The sequence below is a fragment of the Dasypus novemcinctus genome, chromosome 23 (assembly GCF_030445035.2).
Source record: "Dasypus novemcinctus isolate mDasNov1 chromosome 23, mDasNov1.1.hap2, whole genome shotgun sequence".
NCBI classification, from domain to species: domain Eukaryota; kingdom Metazoa; phylum Chordata; class Mammalia; order Cingulata; family Dasypodidae; genus Dasypus; species Dasypus novemcinctus.
In genome coordinates this window covers 59,206,055-59,222,618 of record NC_080695.1, presented here as the reverse complement: position 1 = coordinate 59,222,618, position 16,564 = coordinate 59,206,055, and the positions used below count along the sequence as shown (strand labels likewise).

Genomic DNA, 16,564 nt, shown 5'->3' with positions numbered 1-16,564 from the left:
AGCACTGCACTGTTCTGTTCAAATCAAACAGGTCAGGCCTCATCCACCAGCTGTGGGTTTGTCACCTCTGCCCCTGTAACGTGGGCTCTGGCACCAAGCAGACCTGGGCTGGAGCCCTGGCTCCCATGTACTGGGTGGTACCCCTGGGGGCCGCCTTGTAACTTCCCTGAGCCTCACTTTTCTTGTATTAGGGGGAGCTTTATGAAATTTGCCATTTTGTCAGAACTTTGTACAGTTCCACCGAATAAAATGGAGATAACAGTGCCCACTTCAGTGGCTCTTGGGAATACTGGATGAGATAAGGGAGGTCAGGCATGAGGCGAGTGTCTCCAGGAAGTGCAGAGTAAACGGGGGGCTGTCCTCATTAAACTGGGCTGTTTCCAGAAACCAAAACGGACCTTTATAATCCCAAATGAGCATTTGAAGGAACCAAAGAAAATGTGTCACTCTTTATAAGGATAAATATACTTTTGGAGGGTCTTTTCCTTAGTCCAGAGAATCTTTTCTTTTTTAACTCCTGAGGTGAGCGATACCAGTCTCGCGGTTTTCCATGGGCACACTCTTACACACGTGGAGGGCGCACGATGGCTTCAGCTCATCGCCCATCACATCACAGTGAAATAATTTACCAGTTTCAACCTGTGATCCCATCACACTTAGAAAGGGGGTGGGGGTGGGAGGAGAAGGGCAGCTTAAAGTGGAACTTTGAGGAAAGCCAAAGGGAAAAAACTGCTTAACTTCATTTGGGGTCTAGACCAAGGTTTAGTCAAAATCCCAGCAACAATATTGTGTCACTTGCCATAATCTCCCACCGAAATTCTTTTGATTTTTAGAATCCATGAAATTGAACCTTATGTTCTCTGTGCTAATTAGGCACAAAAGGTTTCCTCTCAGCACTGATTAACAGCAAGCAGGGCCGCTGAGACTGCACGTCACGCGGAGCTGCTCCATTAGCGTGTGGGCCCCGGCTGGCTGGTGTTGGATAAACAAGCCGAGGAGAGTGTGGCCGGCCTAGCCAGGCACAGGAACACCTAACCCCGTGCTCTCCTCCTCAGACCTGTGGCCTGTGGCCTTCCCAGTGTCAAATCTCTGACTGGATTTCTATAGGGAATTTAGCCAAAAGGCATATGCTTCAGGGAGGGTGATTGCCACAGGCACCCAGGCCAGTGGGCTGCCTTTAGAGGGGGAATGGAAACTCCTCTGGTGAACTGTATCCTGGCACTTTCAAAATGCTGAGAGCAAGGCCCAAGCATCACAAACAACTTGGAAAAAAGAAAACTACATTTTCTGTGTGGTGGATGCTATTTGGAAAAGACGAGTCTCTTATCCCAGGCAGCATAGGACAATTTTGTCTTCTCACAAAAACTGTGAAATAATCAGAAAAACATAAACAAGCATCTTGGCACAATGTCCAAGGCCCTAAGCAGGTAAGAGGGCAGCTCTGCTGACGTTTGTCAATGGGAAATGTGGCCTAAAGTGACACCAAAGGCATACCCCACAGGCAAAAGCAGAAATAAGCCCCGGCTTTGAGCCACCACAGTTAGAATGAAACTGACCCCCCAACCCCTCAGCACACAATTTTAAAGGACTCCTCAGCTCCCAGCAGCTCACACACACCAGTGTTCCCCACATGACATGCACCAGTACCATTCTCGGAGGGCTTTCTAGGTGGATTTTTACTACTTCGCAATTTCATTGTGATGATGATGTATTTTAGAAATAATGTAAGAATATTCTACAGCACCTGAGGACTCTCTAAAAACTGATGACTGCTTTGTCATTTTGGTTCCCTGAATTCTCAGGCTAATCAGAAAGGAGCAGAGGACTAATCAGCTATAAGGTGACATTGAGGGTCCCAAGGTGCTGCACAAATAAATAATTCCCAGCAATGTGACTAGAGAAAAACAGCAGGGAATGGAACCTGCCTGCACTTAGACCAGCCAGGCAAGTGCAAAAGGACTTGCCACACACCACTGCGAGCAAGGATTTGGCTGCAGTAAACAACAGCATCTATTGCAGTAAAAGTGACAATTTTGAATTTTAATGATTTCATATGGACTTAACATGCAGATTTTTTTCTGTTTTCACTTTCATAAGAGATATAAGAACAAAGAATTTTATCTAGTTTTAAGTTTGTTCATACTTAAGTAATATTAACATGAAAATAATTTAAGTCCATTCCAGTGGGTGCCTGAAAGAATTTTTCCGTGGGTTCATCACCCAAGCTTGAGTAACACTGACACAGACTGTTTTATAGTTTTGGAACATTTGTGAGCTGTATAAAAATGAACCTTTCATCAGAATGTACAAAAGTACAAAACCACACACACTGCATTTACTTGCCAGCCTCAACTCAAAGCCACTCATCTGCCCACTCGCCCTCTTGTAATGCAGGGGGTGGTCAGCGTCTCTGGTTTAGCACCACAGGAAGCTCCAGAAGCACCCCTGCACGTCCGTGGCGTCTGGGACACTGCACAGAGAGCCTCTGTGCCTGACCGTGGAAGACAGGCAGAAAGCCCTGCTTGGGCCTGAGCAGGGGACGCCCCCGCCGTCGGCACTCACACAAAGAAGGGCATCAGCTGCACCAGGGTCTCTTTTTGGGGGTTGGCGGCAAACTCGGGGGCCATCTGGATGACTTTGTTCATGACGCTGCGCAGGTAGTTCTGGAGCTGCTTCCGTCGTTCCTCGACAAACTTGGCGTCCTGAGAAAACACAAAACGTGTGCTCAGGTAGGCTTTCCTCACCCATTAGAAATAAATTTGTAGAATCTGTAACAGTCAATCGTTATCATCAAAAGAGCAAACGTTCACTGTGTAATTACCACACGCGAGCGGCCCTGGGAGCTTTACATGTACGCGCGCAGCAATAGCACAGAAGAGGCTCTCGGGCATCAGGGGGAGGGAGGGAAGGGCCACGAAATATCATACAGGGTGCCCCACTTTCAGGGACTGGCACGGACTTAATAAACATGGTAAATGAATGAATATTTCTAATATTTTAAATTTCTATTCATAGAATAGAAAAAATAGAAATGGCAATTGTAGCTGTTACTTCTGGAGAACCTGCGGGGTTCCCCGCTGTGGTCCTGGGCGGTAGGGATAGAACGCTGAGCGCAATACTCACTATCTGGGCCCTGGGATCCCCGGGGGGGAGGGGAGGGGAGAGGCACAAATAAATCTGCTGACCTCATGGGTCAGCACATAATTCTTAATAACTCTAAATGCCACCCTCTAGAGAGGTTTAATTTTGTCTTCCAAGGGATTTTTAGAAATTTTGAAACCACTGTTTAAGAAAGAGCTTTTTATTAAGAGACAAATTCCCACCTTCTCTTGAAACACTAGGAGCCGTGACCCCACGGCTCCACCCTGGGCCACAGGAGGTGGGGGCTGTGCAGAGCATTCCCCAAAGCAGGTGCAGGCGCCCAAGGCCGGGCAGGCCGCACCAGCCCCAGCCCCCCTCACCTTGCTCACCCGTCTGCTTGGCCCTTCCTGGCCTCATGGGTGTGTGACCTGCGCAGTGGCAGAGGGCTCCACATTTGGTTGAATGGGCTGCTGTCGCCATCCTGAAATTCTCAATAATTTTGGAATAAGGCACCCTGGATTTTCATGTTGCTCTAGGTCCCCCAAATTATGTGGCTGGACCTGTTAGTAAACATCTGGTGCATACAAACTGGTGGGCCCTAGCTTACAGCCAAGAAACATTGGCCAGTGTGGGAGTGGAACATTGTCTGAAGCAATGATGCTCCTTCAGGCCTAAGGGCCCAGTGGAGTCAACAAGGGGAAGAACGGAGAGAGGGTGGTGGGAGGAAGAGACCTGCTTCCTCCCCAGAAGGATGTGAGAAGGGAAGCCCTGATGCATCTCTCCTAAGGAATGAGGAAACGGAGGCCTGCAGCTCCCCTGAGCCAGCCCAGAGCCAGCCCAAGGCGTGGGCTCAGTAAGAACTTGTTGAGTGGAATAGTCACAAGAACTCAAAAGATCAGCGGCTGCTTCTCAGAACACACCAGTGCATGGTCCCTCTAAGCTGGGGTTGCAGATTGATCATCTAAAATGAATGATGTTTCAGCACATGTATGGCCCAGGCAATTAAACTTTATTTTGGACATACTTTACTAAAAAGTTATTCCTTGTTTACTTGGGATTCAAATTTAGCAGGGCATCTTGAATTTTATCAGGCCAGTTCCCTTAAGCACTAGAAGGGATGAAGAAACCTGGAGCATGGGCTGCCCCCAGGGGTCCTCAGCCCTAAGGGCACAGCAAGGTCTTCCTGCCAAAGTCAGGCTGCGGGCTGCTGAGCTGCCTCAGTGGGACCTTCCCAGAGGGCTGGCAGCACGTGAAGCAACTCTGCCACCTGTGCAGGCCAAAGCCAGCAGCCAGGACCTCGAGCGTGTGGCACAGAGGGAGGCGTCGGGCACAGGAGCCAACCCGGACCCTGCAGCGCCCTGAGGACTGGGGGCTGCTCCTGGCTCTCGAAGTCCCCACTCATCTTGAAGCAACATCTCGGGAAGTTATACTCCAAGTTAGCTCGAATGGAGCTATCGGGCTGAGCTGCCCATCTGCATGAGAAGCCCCTCGAGGGCCGCCAGTGAAGCTCTGCCTCCGGCAGGGAAGGGAGTCCCTCAGCCCTGGGAGGACTCCAGAGGCTTTCTTTGTCTGAGGGTGGTGCTCAAACACTCCAGAGCAGCCAGGAAGGACAGAGGATGGCTGTGCGCATGGCCTGAGGGGTGGGCTGGGCTATGGGGCCCCAGGAAGTGAAGACCCCCAGGAGGAAGGCCAGAGGACCCACAGATGAGTCCCACCTGCACAGGGTCACCTGACCAGCCCAGGGGTGTGGGTGACTTGGCGGAGAGGAATCCCAAAGATTCCCTGTGCTCGCTCTTGTAAGAAGTGGTAATGGGATTTTGTGATTATATAGGAAAGCATCCTTAGGTTTTAAGAGATACACACTGAAGTATTTCGGGGTGAAATGTGGTGATATAATTTACCTTAAAATACCTTAGCAAAAAGTAAACATGATTAAACGGATATGGAAAAGATTAATACCGAATTACATGAAAGAATATGGGGCTTCGTGACATGATTTGCTCGGCTTTTTTGCCATATTTAAATTTCTTCATAACAGAAAAAGTATAAAATAAAATCACAGTTGTGGAAAAGAATACAGTTGTCGTGACCTGTCCCGAGACCTTCCCCGCCCACCTCCCCGAGGAGGCGTGCGCAGTGCGCCTCTCGGGTCAGGATGAGGGTATAGCTGGTCCTGAAAACCCCAGGCACGTCCCGCCCCCAGAAAATCCAGCATATCCACAAGCTGAACGTGACATCAGAGAAATTTTTACCTGAGCTCTTTGTAGTAAGAAACAGACCTTGTCAATCCCCACTTAGTGCCAGGCTCTGTGCTCAGTGTTTCCCTTGCGCTGGATCCTGACAGGGAACCTAAGGTTGGGAAGTGAGGCTCAGAATGGGTAAGAACCAGCGAGGGAGCCGAGGGCGCTCCTGGTCTGCGACTGGCAAGGGGCTACAGGCTCCCTCACGGGAAGACGGCCTTCAACTGGAGTTCACCCAAACTGCAAGCTTTTCCAAACCACTCAAGACGTAATTCAGCTCACAGCACGTCTATTTCCGGGTCGGCTTTCCAGAAGCCAACTGCTGTGTGAAGAGAAGGAAGCTGTCACCTTGGCCCAGGGCAGGCAGGGATGGCCGCCTTCCAAGCTCTTTCCTCAGTGCAGGCAACGGTTTTCCTCAGGTCTCTTACTGAGAGGCACAACACACATGACTCCTCAGAGAGGAGTGGGGCAGGGAAGGTCTCAGAACAGTTCTTGGATGGCTGTATTCTCTTCCACGATGGTGATTTTATTTTTTTTACTTTATTATGAGAAAAGTGAAATATGGCAAAAAAGTAGGTGTGACTTGGGTTGAGTCCCCACCCCCCTTCGAGGGCTGATATAAACGGGCACTCACTCAAGAAGACAGACGGAGAAGAGGAGAGAACTTTGCCATGTGACAGAAAGGAGAAGGCTCAAACAGCTAAGGCCAGGCAGAGCTGAGCCATTTGCCTGATGTAGAAAGCCCGAGGGTCAGGTACACTGCCAGGAGCAAGAGGAAGCCCAGGAGGGAGAGGCCAGGCAGAGATCAGAGACCATCCTGCTTCAACATGTGGCAACTGACTTTGGTGAGAAAGCAGCCTTGAGTTGGACTCTTTAGGGCCTTGTAACTATAAGCCTTTACCCCCAATAAATACCTTTTATAAAAGCCAACAGATTACTGGTACTTTGCATCAGCATCCCTTTGGCTGATTAATACAACAGCATATTCTAAAAGGACGCACACCAATTCACAGATGTATGCCAAACCACTGGAGGGGGGGCTGCTTGGGGCAGGGGGGAAGCTGGGAGGGTGATGGAGATAAGAAAGAACATATAATAACAGGGCGTAAGAGTCCCCAGTGATGGGGACCACCATTAGCTCCCTTCTCCCCCAAGCAGAGGCGTTTGGGCTCAGATTCATCTCGCCCTGAAAAAGATTTCAAGCCCAACAATTCCAGAGGCCAAGCTGGAACTGTAAAATCACAACCTGCAATTCCGAGTACTCTCATACATGTTCCACTTATCCCCGCGGCTCTGTAGGGCCTGCTCCCCCCACCCCCAGCCCCATGACTGATCCTGGTGGCTGTGCTGGCTGCGGCTCAGCGAGGGGGCTGCCGCGTGCAGATGGTGCCCACACTGCCAGCGCCTCACTACCAGCAGGCGAGCCCCCTCCCGATGCCCCTCATCAGTTCACAGACCACTGGAAGTGTGATGGTCACAGGGGGGATGGTTGAGAGATTCTCAAAGGTTTTAACAGCGATGGCAGCAACATTATGTGGGACCATCTCTAAGTGACTTAATTGTAGCCTCTACAATCAGTATAAATTCTTAACTGCCGGATGCCACAGGCTGAAGTGCCTGGGTGGGCACAGAGAGGCACAATGGAGGCAAAGTGCTGTGCTAAACGGCAGGCCCCGAGTGGAGGCACTTAGGAGTACTGTTTCTAACTCGAACAACATTTCACAGATGAGGCTCAAAGAAGTCCTGTGCCCATGACTACACAGCCAAGGAACCGCAGAACCTGGATTGGAAGTGACCCCAAAGCCCATCTGCCTTTCACTCTGCCAAGCTGTTGTGCCCTCAAGGAAGGCTCCTTTCAGGTTGGACAAGGCTGGGAGCAACAGGCACCCTTCAAAGCCAGGGAAGAGAGGTGGGGTTGTGTACATCCCTCCCTGGAGCAAGTGGAGAGAAAAGTGACCAGGAGTGAAGCAGAACTCCCCAAAGGCCCTCCCACCACTGCAATGGCCAGGGGTTGCAAGCTCATGACCCGCCAGGGGCCAAGGGCAGGATAAAGGAATAAGGTACAGGACACAGGGGATGCTGGGAATGCTGGCGGAGCAGATCGCTCCAGCAGATCACTGCTATGAGGGAAGGGGAGCTGCTGGCACCAGCTCTTCCCACCTTTGAAGGGAAGCTGCAAATCTGGGTTGCTAGGTGAAATCTCTCAATTCTCAAATCAGTCAGCAACTAATTCAAATGCTGGGATATCATGATGAAGTCCAAACAAACATATTAGCAGGCCATCAAGAAGCAACAGAGAAAAGTCAATAGGTCATCCAAAGCTTGTCTCTGCAAGCCTGGTGCTGCCCCACTGTCAACAATCCACTTCCCAGGGCTGCTGAGAGTGTGGGGAGGGCCCAGGCTCCTGAAGGCTAAGTGCAGCTATGCAGAAACAATCCAGATGCCCACTGTAGGGTGAGCCCAGCACTCCCTCCAGTGCCACTGGGCTAGACTACAAGGCTATGTCTCAGGATTCTTGACTTGGACTCTAACTGCTCCTGACATACCATCACCACACCTGCCAGGGGCCAGACGTTCAGACACGGCAATTCATTTAATGCTCAAAAATCTCTTCTGAGGGAGGGGGCAGCACCTCCGTTTTACAGATGACACTGAGACTCAGAGAGACAAATGAACTTGTTTGTGGTCATGCTAGTGAGTATCAGAACTAGAATTTGAGCTCAGGTCCATCCAACTCCATTGTCCCACCTTGTCCCTTTGTTTATACAGTGGAAGTTAACACAAGCTCCATTTAATTCAAAATCCTTGACTGTGCTCTTAACCTTGTCCGTGGTGCCAAGCTGGATGTGGAGGATGGGAGAAGAGCACTGGAGCCCTGCTTTCTGGAAACTTTGAGTTTAATACAAGCCAAAGGAGGAGATGGAGCAGGGTAGGTAAAGGGACTACTTTCAAGTTCCACCTGGGATCTTTACTTACCTTGGACCCTGTCTCTGGAGTTTTCCCATAAGAAGGAAAGCAAAAATAAAATCAGAGGTAAATAGGAAGCACTCTAGCTGGAAGCAAGATACGTCCCAACTCAGGGTCAAGGTTTCTTCATCTGTAAAATGAGAGCATGCAAGCTGTAGTCATCCACGTATGCAACCAGCACGATGTGCCTGGCACTGGGCTAGGAGCTGGGACACAGTGGGGAACAAGACAACAACACAGAAAGCCAGTGTTCACAGATATCTCTACGCTCCTCTCCATTTCTCAGGAATCTCCACAATTAGGCTGGGGTTGTAGGACTAGTTCTGGGCAGTGGGCAGGAAGCAGAGGTGCCATGTGTCAGTTCCCAGGGCGGGGATGGGGGCGCAGTTGATGGCTGGTGCGCCTCTCCCACCTCTCTCTCTGCAGGAAGTGCTGCAGAGAACTTGGGGTTCCCTTATTCCCCCTCCTTCTGCTTCTCTCGGTATTCCCTCATAATTTACTCTATCCCTCTCCCCTCTAGCCCCAGTGGCAGCACAGGTCTTATCAACTTCACTGTACAGGTGGAGCCACAGAGGCACAGACTTGCCTGGTGGCCAAGAGTCAAATCCAGGACTCCTAGGACCAGAAGGGACTTTTGAACTCATAGAATTTAGGGGTTTTCAGAGGAGATTTCTGTAGGGTCCCAGGGATCCCCAGAAGTGTCTCAGGTGGGGGTCACATCTGTGAGATAAGGGGAGGCCCTGTTTCTACCAAGTGACTCCCCTTTCATCTGGTTAAAGGATTGGGGATGATGATTGATGATATTGCTGAGAATAAGAGCTGCCACTAATTGAAAGCTTACTCAGTGTTAAAAACACCTTCCATATGTTATCTTGTTTATCCTCGCCTCCTAAGTGGTGGACACTAGTATTAAACCTATTTTACAAAGGTTAAGCACTTGTCCAAGGTCAAACATCCAGTGAGCAATGGAAGCAGAAGTCAAATCCTGGCCCATCTGACTTCAGAATCCACCTAGTATATTGATCCCAAGAGGGTGCCATTGCTGAAATTAAACGAATGAAGTCAAATTAAAATGTGAGCCAATGCCCAGTCTTACAAAAGAAAAACCTGAATATTTCTTCCAACACCCAGCCTGGCACTCCTTCTATGAGATGATGGCGGCACTAAATATTCCTAAATTGTTGAGTCAGCTGGTGTCCAAGAAGCAATTCTATGAAAAGTACTTAATGTTTGAGGAAAAAGTGAGTATATGATACAGGTAAAATTACAACAATCCAAACAAGGTAATGAAAATAGGCAAGGTGTTTCTCAATGCTGGGCGCTTGTAACATTCTCTGTCTACTCATTACAGCATGGGGAACTGCCTCAAGGGGCTATGGCAGAGACAGCCAGCTGGCTGGCACCCCAATGTGTGCTCCCCTTCCAGAGGGCAGCTGTAGTGAAAAGTAGTTGCTCAGCCATAGGCCGCATTTCCCAGCTCCCTTTGCATCCAGGTGAGGTCAATGAACTGTTCTTGCCAATCAAATGTAAGTAGAAGTGATGCTTTACTTCTGACCAAGGCATTAAAGGGTGGCTGTATCTACTTCATACTCTCCTTTCGCCTCTCTGCCCACTGGTGATGATTATTCCCAGGTCTAAGGGTCAGCAAACAGTGGCTCATGGGCCAAATCTGGCTCATATCCTATTTTTGTAAATAAAGTTTTATAGGAACACAGCCACATCCATTCATTCATGTGTTCTCTATGGCTGCTCTTGCACTACAACGGCAGAGTACAATGGCACTACAATGGCAGAGTCGAGTGGCTTGCAAAGCTGAACATTTTTACCTTCTGGGCCTTTACAGGAGAAGTTTCCTAAATACTGATCTAGGGGATGGTAAACTCAGAAGATGGAAAGAGATCAGACCCATGAATAAGTCACGTGCAGGCCACAAACATCTGTACTAGACAATAACATTGATAAGAAATAAAGAGTTTGTGGTTTATATTTCTTACAGCACCTAGCTCTACCCCAACTCATACATATTGAGAATGGAAGGAGGTAGAGGATTCTCTTTTACACTAGACAATGATTGCTCAGACTTGGGACAAGGAAGCCAGCACACAAATAACAGCAATGCTGGACACCAGTAAAGATCATCTTTCTATGACTACAAACAGCACCTAACATTTATCTCTATGCCAGGCACTGTGCTAAATGCTTTGATTTGGTGGTAAAGAATGTGAGCTGGAAAGCCAGCCCATCTGGGTTTAAATCCTGGCTCCACTAATTCCCAGGTCTGTGGCCTTAGAAAAATATTCCAGTTTTACAATCTTTAAAAGAGGGATAATAATAGTAGCCATAGTGTCTGGCATAGAGTAAGCACTCAGTACCTGTTAAGCTCTTACCATTACTATTATAACCATGTTCACGAGGTCATTTATCCTCATAGTAATGCATGGGTTCAGTACAATAATTACCCCCACTGAGCGGGTAAGTGCATAAGATGTGGTCTTTGCTCTCTGGTTCAAAGCTTTGTCAGACAAATTGATGCAAATTGAGTGTTAATTAGAAGGTAGTGAGGTACATGCTGTGATAAGGATGGAAAGAGACCTGAAGAATGAGAAGGATCCAGTGGGTTGGGAGGGATATGAGGTTATTATGGAGTTTCCAGACAGGGAGATCCTGTTTCCCAAGCTAAATCTTCATTACCATTTGCTGACCAGAGAGGATGCTCTTAAACCTGCCTAATCTTAAGTCCATAACCTGCTAGTTTTACTAGGCATAAATGTCTAAGAAATCACTGTTTACTAGATGCTAGCCATGTCAATGATTTATTTTCACTTCTTCTTTTATGGGGTAATTAAATGGACAATAGCCTTTTAAACTAGACTCTATTGCCTCCATATTACTTAAGAAGCCTTTAATGAAGCTACAATTGTAGCAATAGATATTTGACATCTTTTCTTTTCTTTTTCTACATTTGCTGCCCAGGTCCCTCCATGCCTCTGCAAAGAGCATCATAATAATCCTCTGTGTCTCCCATTCTGAGATCTGAGACCAAGATCTCCCATTCCACATAGCTGGGGAAAGGCTAACACCCTCCATTTGCAGGAACATGAGTTAGAGTCATCCCCTAGATGTTCTATCACCCTTGCCACAGTGGTAGACTCAAAAATAGGCACATGAACAAAAGTATAAAATCTGTACTCTGAAAACTGTGAAACATTGTTAAATTTAAAAAGACATAAATAAAAGGAAAGATATCCCATGTTCTTGGATGGCAGGATAATGTTAGTAAGATGGCAATACTTGTCAAATTGATCTACAGGTTCAACATAATCCCTATCAAGAGTCTAGCTGCCAGGGGGAGGATTGTGGGAGGATGGCAAAGTAGGAAGCTCCAAGAATCAGTCCCTTCACCAAAACAACCTGTCACTCAACTGGCAGAATCTATCTGAATCAACCATTTTGAAATTCTTGAATCAAGAAGAACACTATTCAGACATCCAGGGAAGAGATGGAGGAAGAGGCTGGTAAGTTGTGGTAAATATTGTAGAATTTCTAACACTGTGTAGCCACAACCATCCCCCATCCCCCAGCAGTGTGACAGGCAGCAGTGAAAACTGCAACCTGGGCTCCTGGTGCAGCTTGCTGGTGCCAGGGTGGACTATAAGGATCTAATTCTCCAAAATGTCCAGTACAGTACTCAATAATAATCTACAAAACACACAAAGCAACAGGAAAGTATGGGCCATTCACAGGGAAAAAAAGAACTTGCCAGAAACCATCTCTGAGGAAGGTCTAACATTGGAATGATTAGTCAATGACTTTATATCAATTGTCTCAAATACGTTCAGTTAGCTAAAGGAAGTTATATGTAAAGAATGAAAGGAAATTAGGATTTGAACAAATTACAGAGAGAGAAAATGATAAAAAAAGGAACCAAAGAGAAATTCTGGAGGCTCAAAGTATAGTAAATGAAATGAAAAAACTCATTATATGGATTCAACTGCAGACTTCAATAGTCAGAGGGATCAGTAATCTTGAAGACAAGACTACTGTAATAATCCACTGTAACAGAAGGAAAAAAATCATGAAAAAAAAATGACAGAGTCTGAGGGACCTGCGGGACACCAACAAACATAAAACAAAAGCATCATTGGGGAACCAGAAGGACAAGAAAGAGGAGTATAAGAAGTATTTGAAGAAATAATGGTCCCAAACTTTCCAAATCTGATGAAAGACATGAACATATCCAGGGAACTCAACAAACTCCAAGCCAGATAGACTCTAAGAGAACTATACCAAGACACATTATAGCAAAAGTGTGAAAATCCAAAGTAGCAAGAGAGAAGCCATTTGTCTCTTATAATGGATCTCCAATAAAATTAACAGTGGATTTCCCATCAGAAAGCATGGAGGCCAAAAGATAGTGGGATGGCATATTTAAGGTCCTTAAAGAAAAAAAACTGAACCAAAAATTCCTTATCTGGTAAAATCTTTTTTCAAAAACAAAAGAGAGATTATGACATTTATAGATGAACAAAAACTGAAAGACTTCATTACTCAATGATCTGTCCTATGAGAAATGCTACAGGGAGTTCTTCAAGCTAAAATAAAAGGACAGTAGGCAGTAACTCAAAGCCATACAAATAAATAAAGAATATTGGTAAATGTAACTATATATAAAAATATAAAATTCTGTATTATTGTATTTTTAGTTTGTAACTCCCCCCACCCATATGACTTAACAGATAAATGTATAAAATAACAGTATAAATCTGTTAATAGGCATACAATGTAAAAAGATGTAATCTGAGACAATAACAATTTAAAGGGGAGGATCAGGGATATATAATAGTAGAGAGTTTGTATACTACTGAAACTATGTTACTACAAGTTTAACCAGTTTATTAGGTTAAGATGTTAATTTCAAAAATAACCACCAAGAAAATAACTAAAAAGTATAGAGAAAAGGAAAGAAGGGAATCAAATGGTACACTATGGAAAAAGCAACTAGATGCAAAAAGGCAGTAATGAAGTAATTGAGGAAAAAACACACAAGCTATATGGAAAACAAATAGCTAAATGGCAGAAATAAATACTGCCTTCTCAGAGATTATCTTAAATTTACATGGATTAAACTCTCCTATTAAAAGGCAAAGATTGGCAGAATGGATGAAAAAGCATGATTCATTGATATGTTGTCTACAAGAGACTCACTTCAGGTACAAAGACAGAGGATGAGAGAAAAAAAGTGGAAAAAAGATGTTCTATGTAAGCAGTAATTAAAAGAGAGCTGGAGTAACTATATTATTGTCAGAGAAAACAGAGCTTTAATCAACAAAGATTATAAGAAACAAAGGATATTATATATTGAAAAAGTTTCAATACAGTAAGAAGATATAATGATTATAAGCATGCACATCACAACAGAGACCCAAAATATATGAAACAAAATTTGCAGAACTGAAGGGAGAAATAGGTAGTTTTAAATGACAGTTGGAAAACATCATTTTCAAACATTGATAGAACATCTAGGCAGAAGATCAATAAGGAAATAGAGGACTTGAGCAACACTATCAACCAATTAGATCAATGGCTATAATAGAACAACAACAGTGGAGTACATACTCTTCTAAAGTACACATGGATCATCTTCCAAGGTAAGTCATATATGTTAGGTAATAAACCAAATCGCAGTAAATTTAAAAATATTGAAATCATACAAGATATGTTCTTGGACAAAGGAATAAAGTTAGAAATCAATAATAGCAGGAAAATAAGAAAATTTACAGATATGTGGAAATTAACACACTATTAAACAGCCAATGGGTCAAAGAAGAAATCACAAGGGACAAATGAAAACATAACATATTCAAACATGCTCAGATGGAAATTTAAAGCTCTTAATGACTACATTTAAAAAATAGAAAAGTTCCTTCTCATTCTTTTGGCTAAGATCAAGTGTAAAAATGAAGAAAGATCATAAATCAATAACCTAATTTCATACCTAAAAAAAACTAGAACAAGAAGGGCAAACTAAACCCAAAGCTAGAAAAAGAAAATTGTAAAGATTCAAGACAGATAAATAAAAGAGAATAGCAAAACAATAGAGAAAATCAATGAAACCAAAAGTTGAGTTTTTGAAACCATCAATAATATTGACAAATCTTTAACCAGACTGACAAAGAAAGAGAGAGAAGACATAAATAACTAAAATGAAAGTGGGGATATTACTACCAATCTAAGAGAAAGAAAAAGTATTATAAGAAGTTACCATGAACAATTATGTGTCAATAAATTAGAAAACTAGATGAAATGGACAAATTACCTAATCTGATGCAAGAAGAAATAGAAAATCTCAACAGACTTAACAAGAACAGGTTAAAAAATTGAATCAATGATGACAAACCTCCCAACAAAGAAAAGCCCAGGACTGGATGCCTTTACTGCTGAATTCTACAAAACATTTAAAGAAGACTTAATACCAATCCTTCTCAAACTCTTCAAAAAAAAGAACCAAACACACAAAAAACTGAAGAGGAGGGATTATTTCCTAACTCTTTCTATGAGGCCATAACTGGCACCAAAATCAGAGAAAAATAAATAAATAAACAAAAAACAACAGCACAAGAAAAGAAAATCACGATCTCAACAAAATACTTTCCATCTGAATTCAATAGTATTTTTAAAGGATTATTTACCATCACCAAGTGGGATTTATTCTAGAAATGCAAGGATAGCTCAGCATAAAAAAATCAAGCAGTATAATATACCACATTAATAGAACAGAGTAGGAAAAAAACACGTGATTGTCTCAATTGAACACATAAGGCATTTAACAATATTAAATATCAGGCAAATGGTCCATTTCTCCCCCGGGCTTTAGCTATTTGAGTCTTTTCCTTTCTGCTGTCACATGGCAGGGTGAAAAATGACAAAATTCTCTCTTCTTGTTTGTCTTCTTGAGTGAGTGTCTGTTTATATCAGACCCAGCAAGAGGGTGGGGACTCAACCTGAGTACCCTCTGAAGTAGTCAAATCAAACACTCTAATCTTAACAGTAATCTAATCAAAGATATCTCAGCTAAATTTAATGCTAAGGGTATCACACCTAGAGGAATAGATTAGTTTACAAACATAATCTTTCTCTGTTTGGGATTCATAAAATGATCTCAACTGCCACAATAAGGACAGACTTATTGACCAATGGAATAGAATTGAGAGTCCAGAGGAAAATTCATACATCTGTGATCAGAAGCTTCTTGACAAGGATATCAAGTCCATTCAATGAGAAAGAATTGTCTCTTCAACAAATGGTGCTGTGACAACTGGGACTCTGTATGCAAATGAAAGAATGTGGACTCCCTCTCTCTCACCATACACAAAAATTAATTCAAAATGGATCTATGACCTAAATATAAGAGCTAATATTATTAGCTATTAGCTCTTATATTTAGCTTTCTTGTAAAACTCTTAGAAGAAAACATGCAAATATCTTTAGGATCTTGTAGTAGGCAATGAATTTTTAGATTTTATACCAAAAGCACAAGCAACAAGATAAAAAATAGATAAAATCAAGGTTAAATTAAAAACTTTGGGTATCAAAGGACATCATCAAGAAAGTGAAAAGACAACCTATATAATAGGATAAAATATCTGGAAACCGTATATCAAATAAGGGTTGAACATCCAGAATATATAAAGAATTCCTACAACTCAACAACAAAAAAGCAAACAACCCAATTTAAAAATGGACCAAGTTTGAATAGATATTTCTCCAAAGAATGGCCAATAAGTATATGAAAAGATGCTCAACATCATGATCCAGTAAACAAATGCAAATTAAAATTGAGATACTACTTTGCATCCACTATTATAGCTACTATTTAAAAAAGAAAGCCTGAAAATAAAAGTGTTAGAAAGGATGTGCAGAAATAGGAACCTTCGTACATTTTTGGTGGCAATGTAAAATGGTGCAAACATGTTGGCGAAAACATGTTGGTAGTTCCTCAGAAAGTTAGACATGGAATTAACATGTAACCCAGCAATTCTACTCTTAGGTATATACTTCAAAGAACTGAAAGCAAGGACTTGGACAGATATTTGGACACCAATGTTCATCACAGCACTATTCACAAAAAGGTAGAAGCAACCCAAGTCTATCAACAGATGAATGGATAAACAAATTGTGGTATATACATATAATGGACTATTCAGTTGTGCAAAGTGTTGGAATGTGTTACAACATGGATGAACTTTGAACATATCAAATTGAGAAAATAAGACAGA

The 16,564-nt window shown here is 43.7% G+C and overlaps 1 protein-coding gene across 3 annotated transcripts in view; it reads right to left on the bottom strand.

Moving 5' to 3' along the window:
• The window catches only part of SNX29 (sorting nexin 29), a 627,210-nt gene that overhangs the window by 43,472 nt on the left and 567,174 nt on the right, over window positions 1-16,564 (bottom strand). For all 3 annotated transcript variants that reach the window (XM_058286440.2, XM_058286438.2, XM_071211343.1), the window contains one exon: window positions 2,563-2,702. In XM_058286440.2, the coding sequence (XP_058142423.1) occupies window positions 2,563-2,702 (140 nt within the window). The remainder of the gene's footprint in view (window positions 1-2,562; window positions 2,703-16,564) is intronic.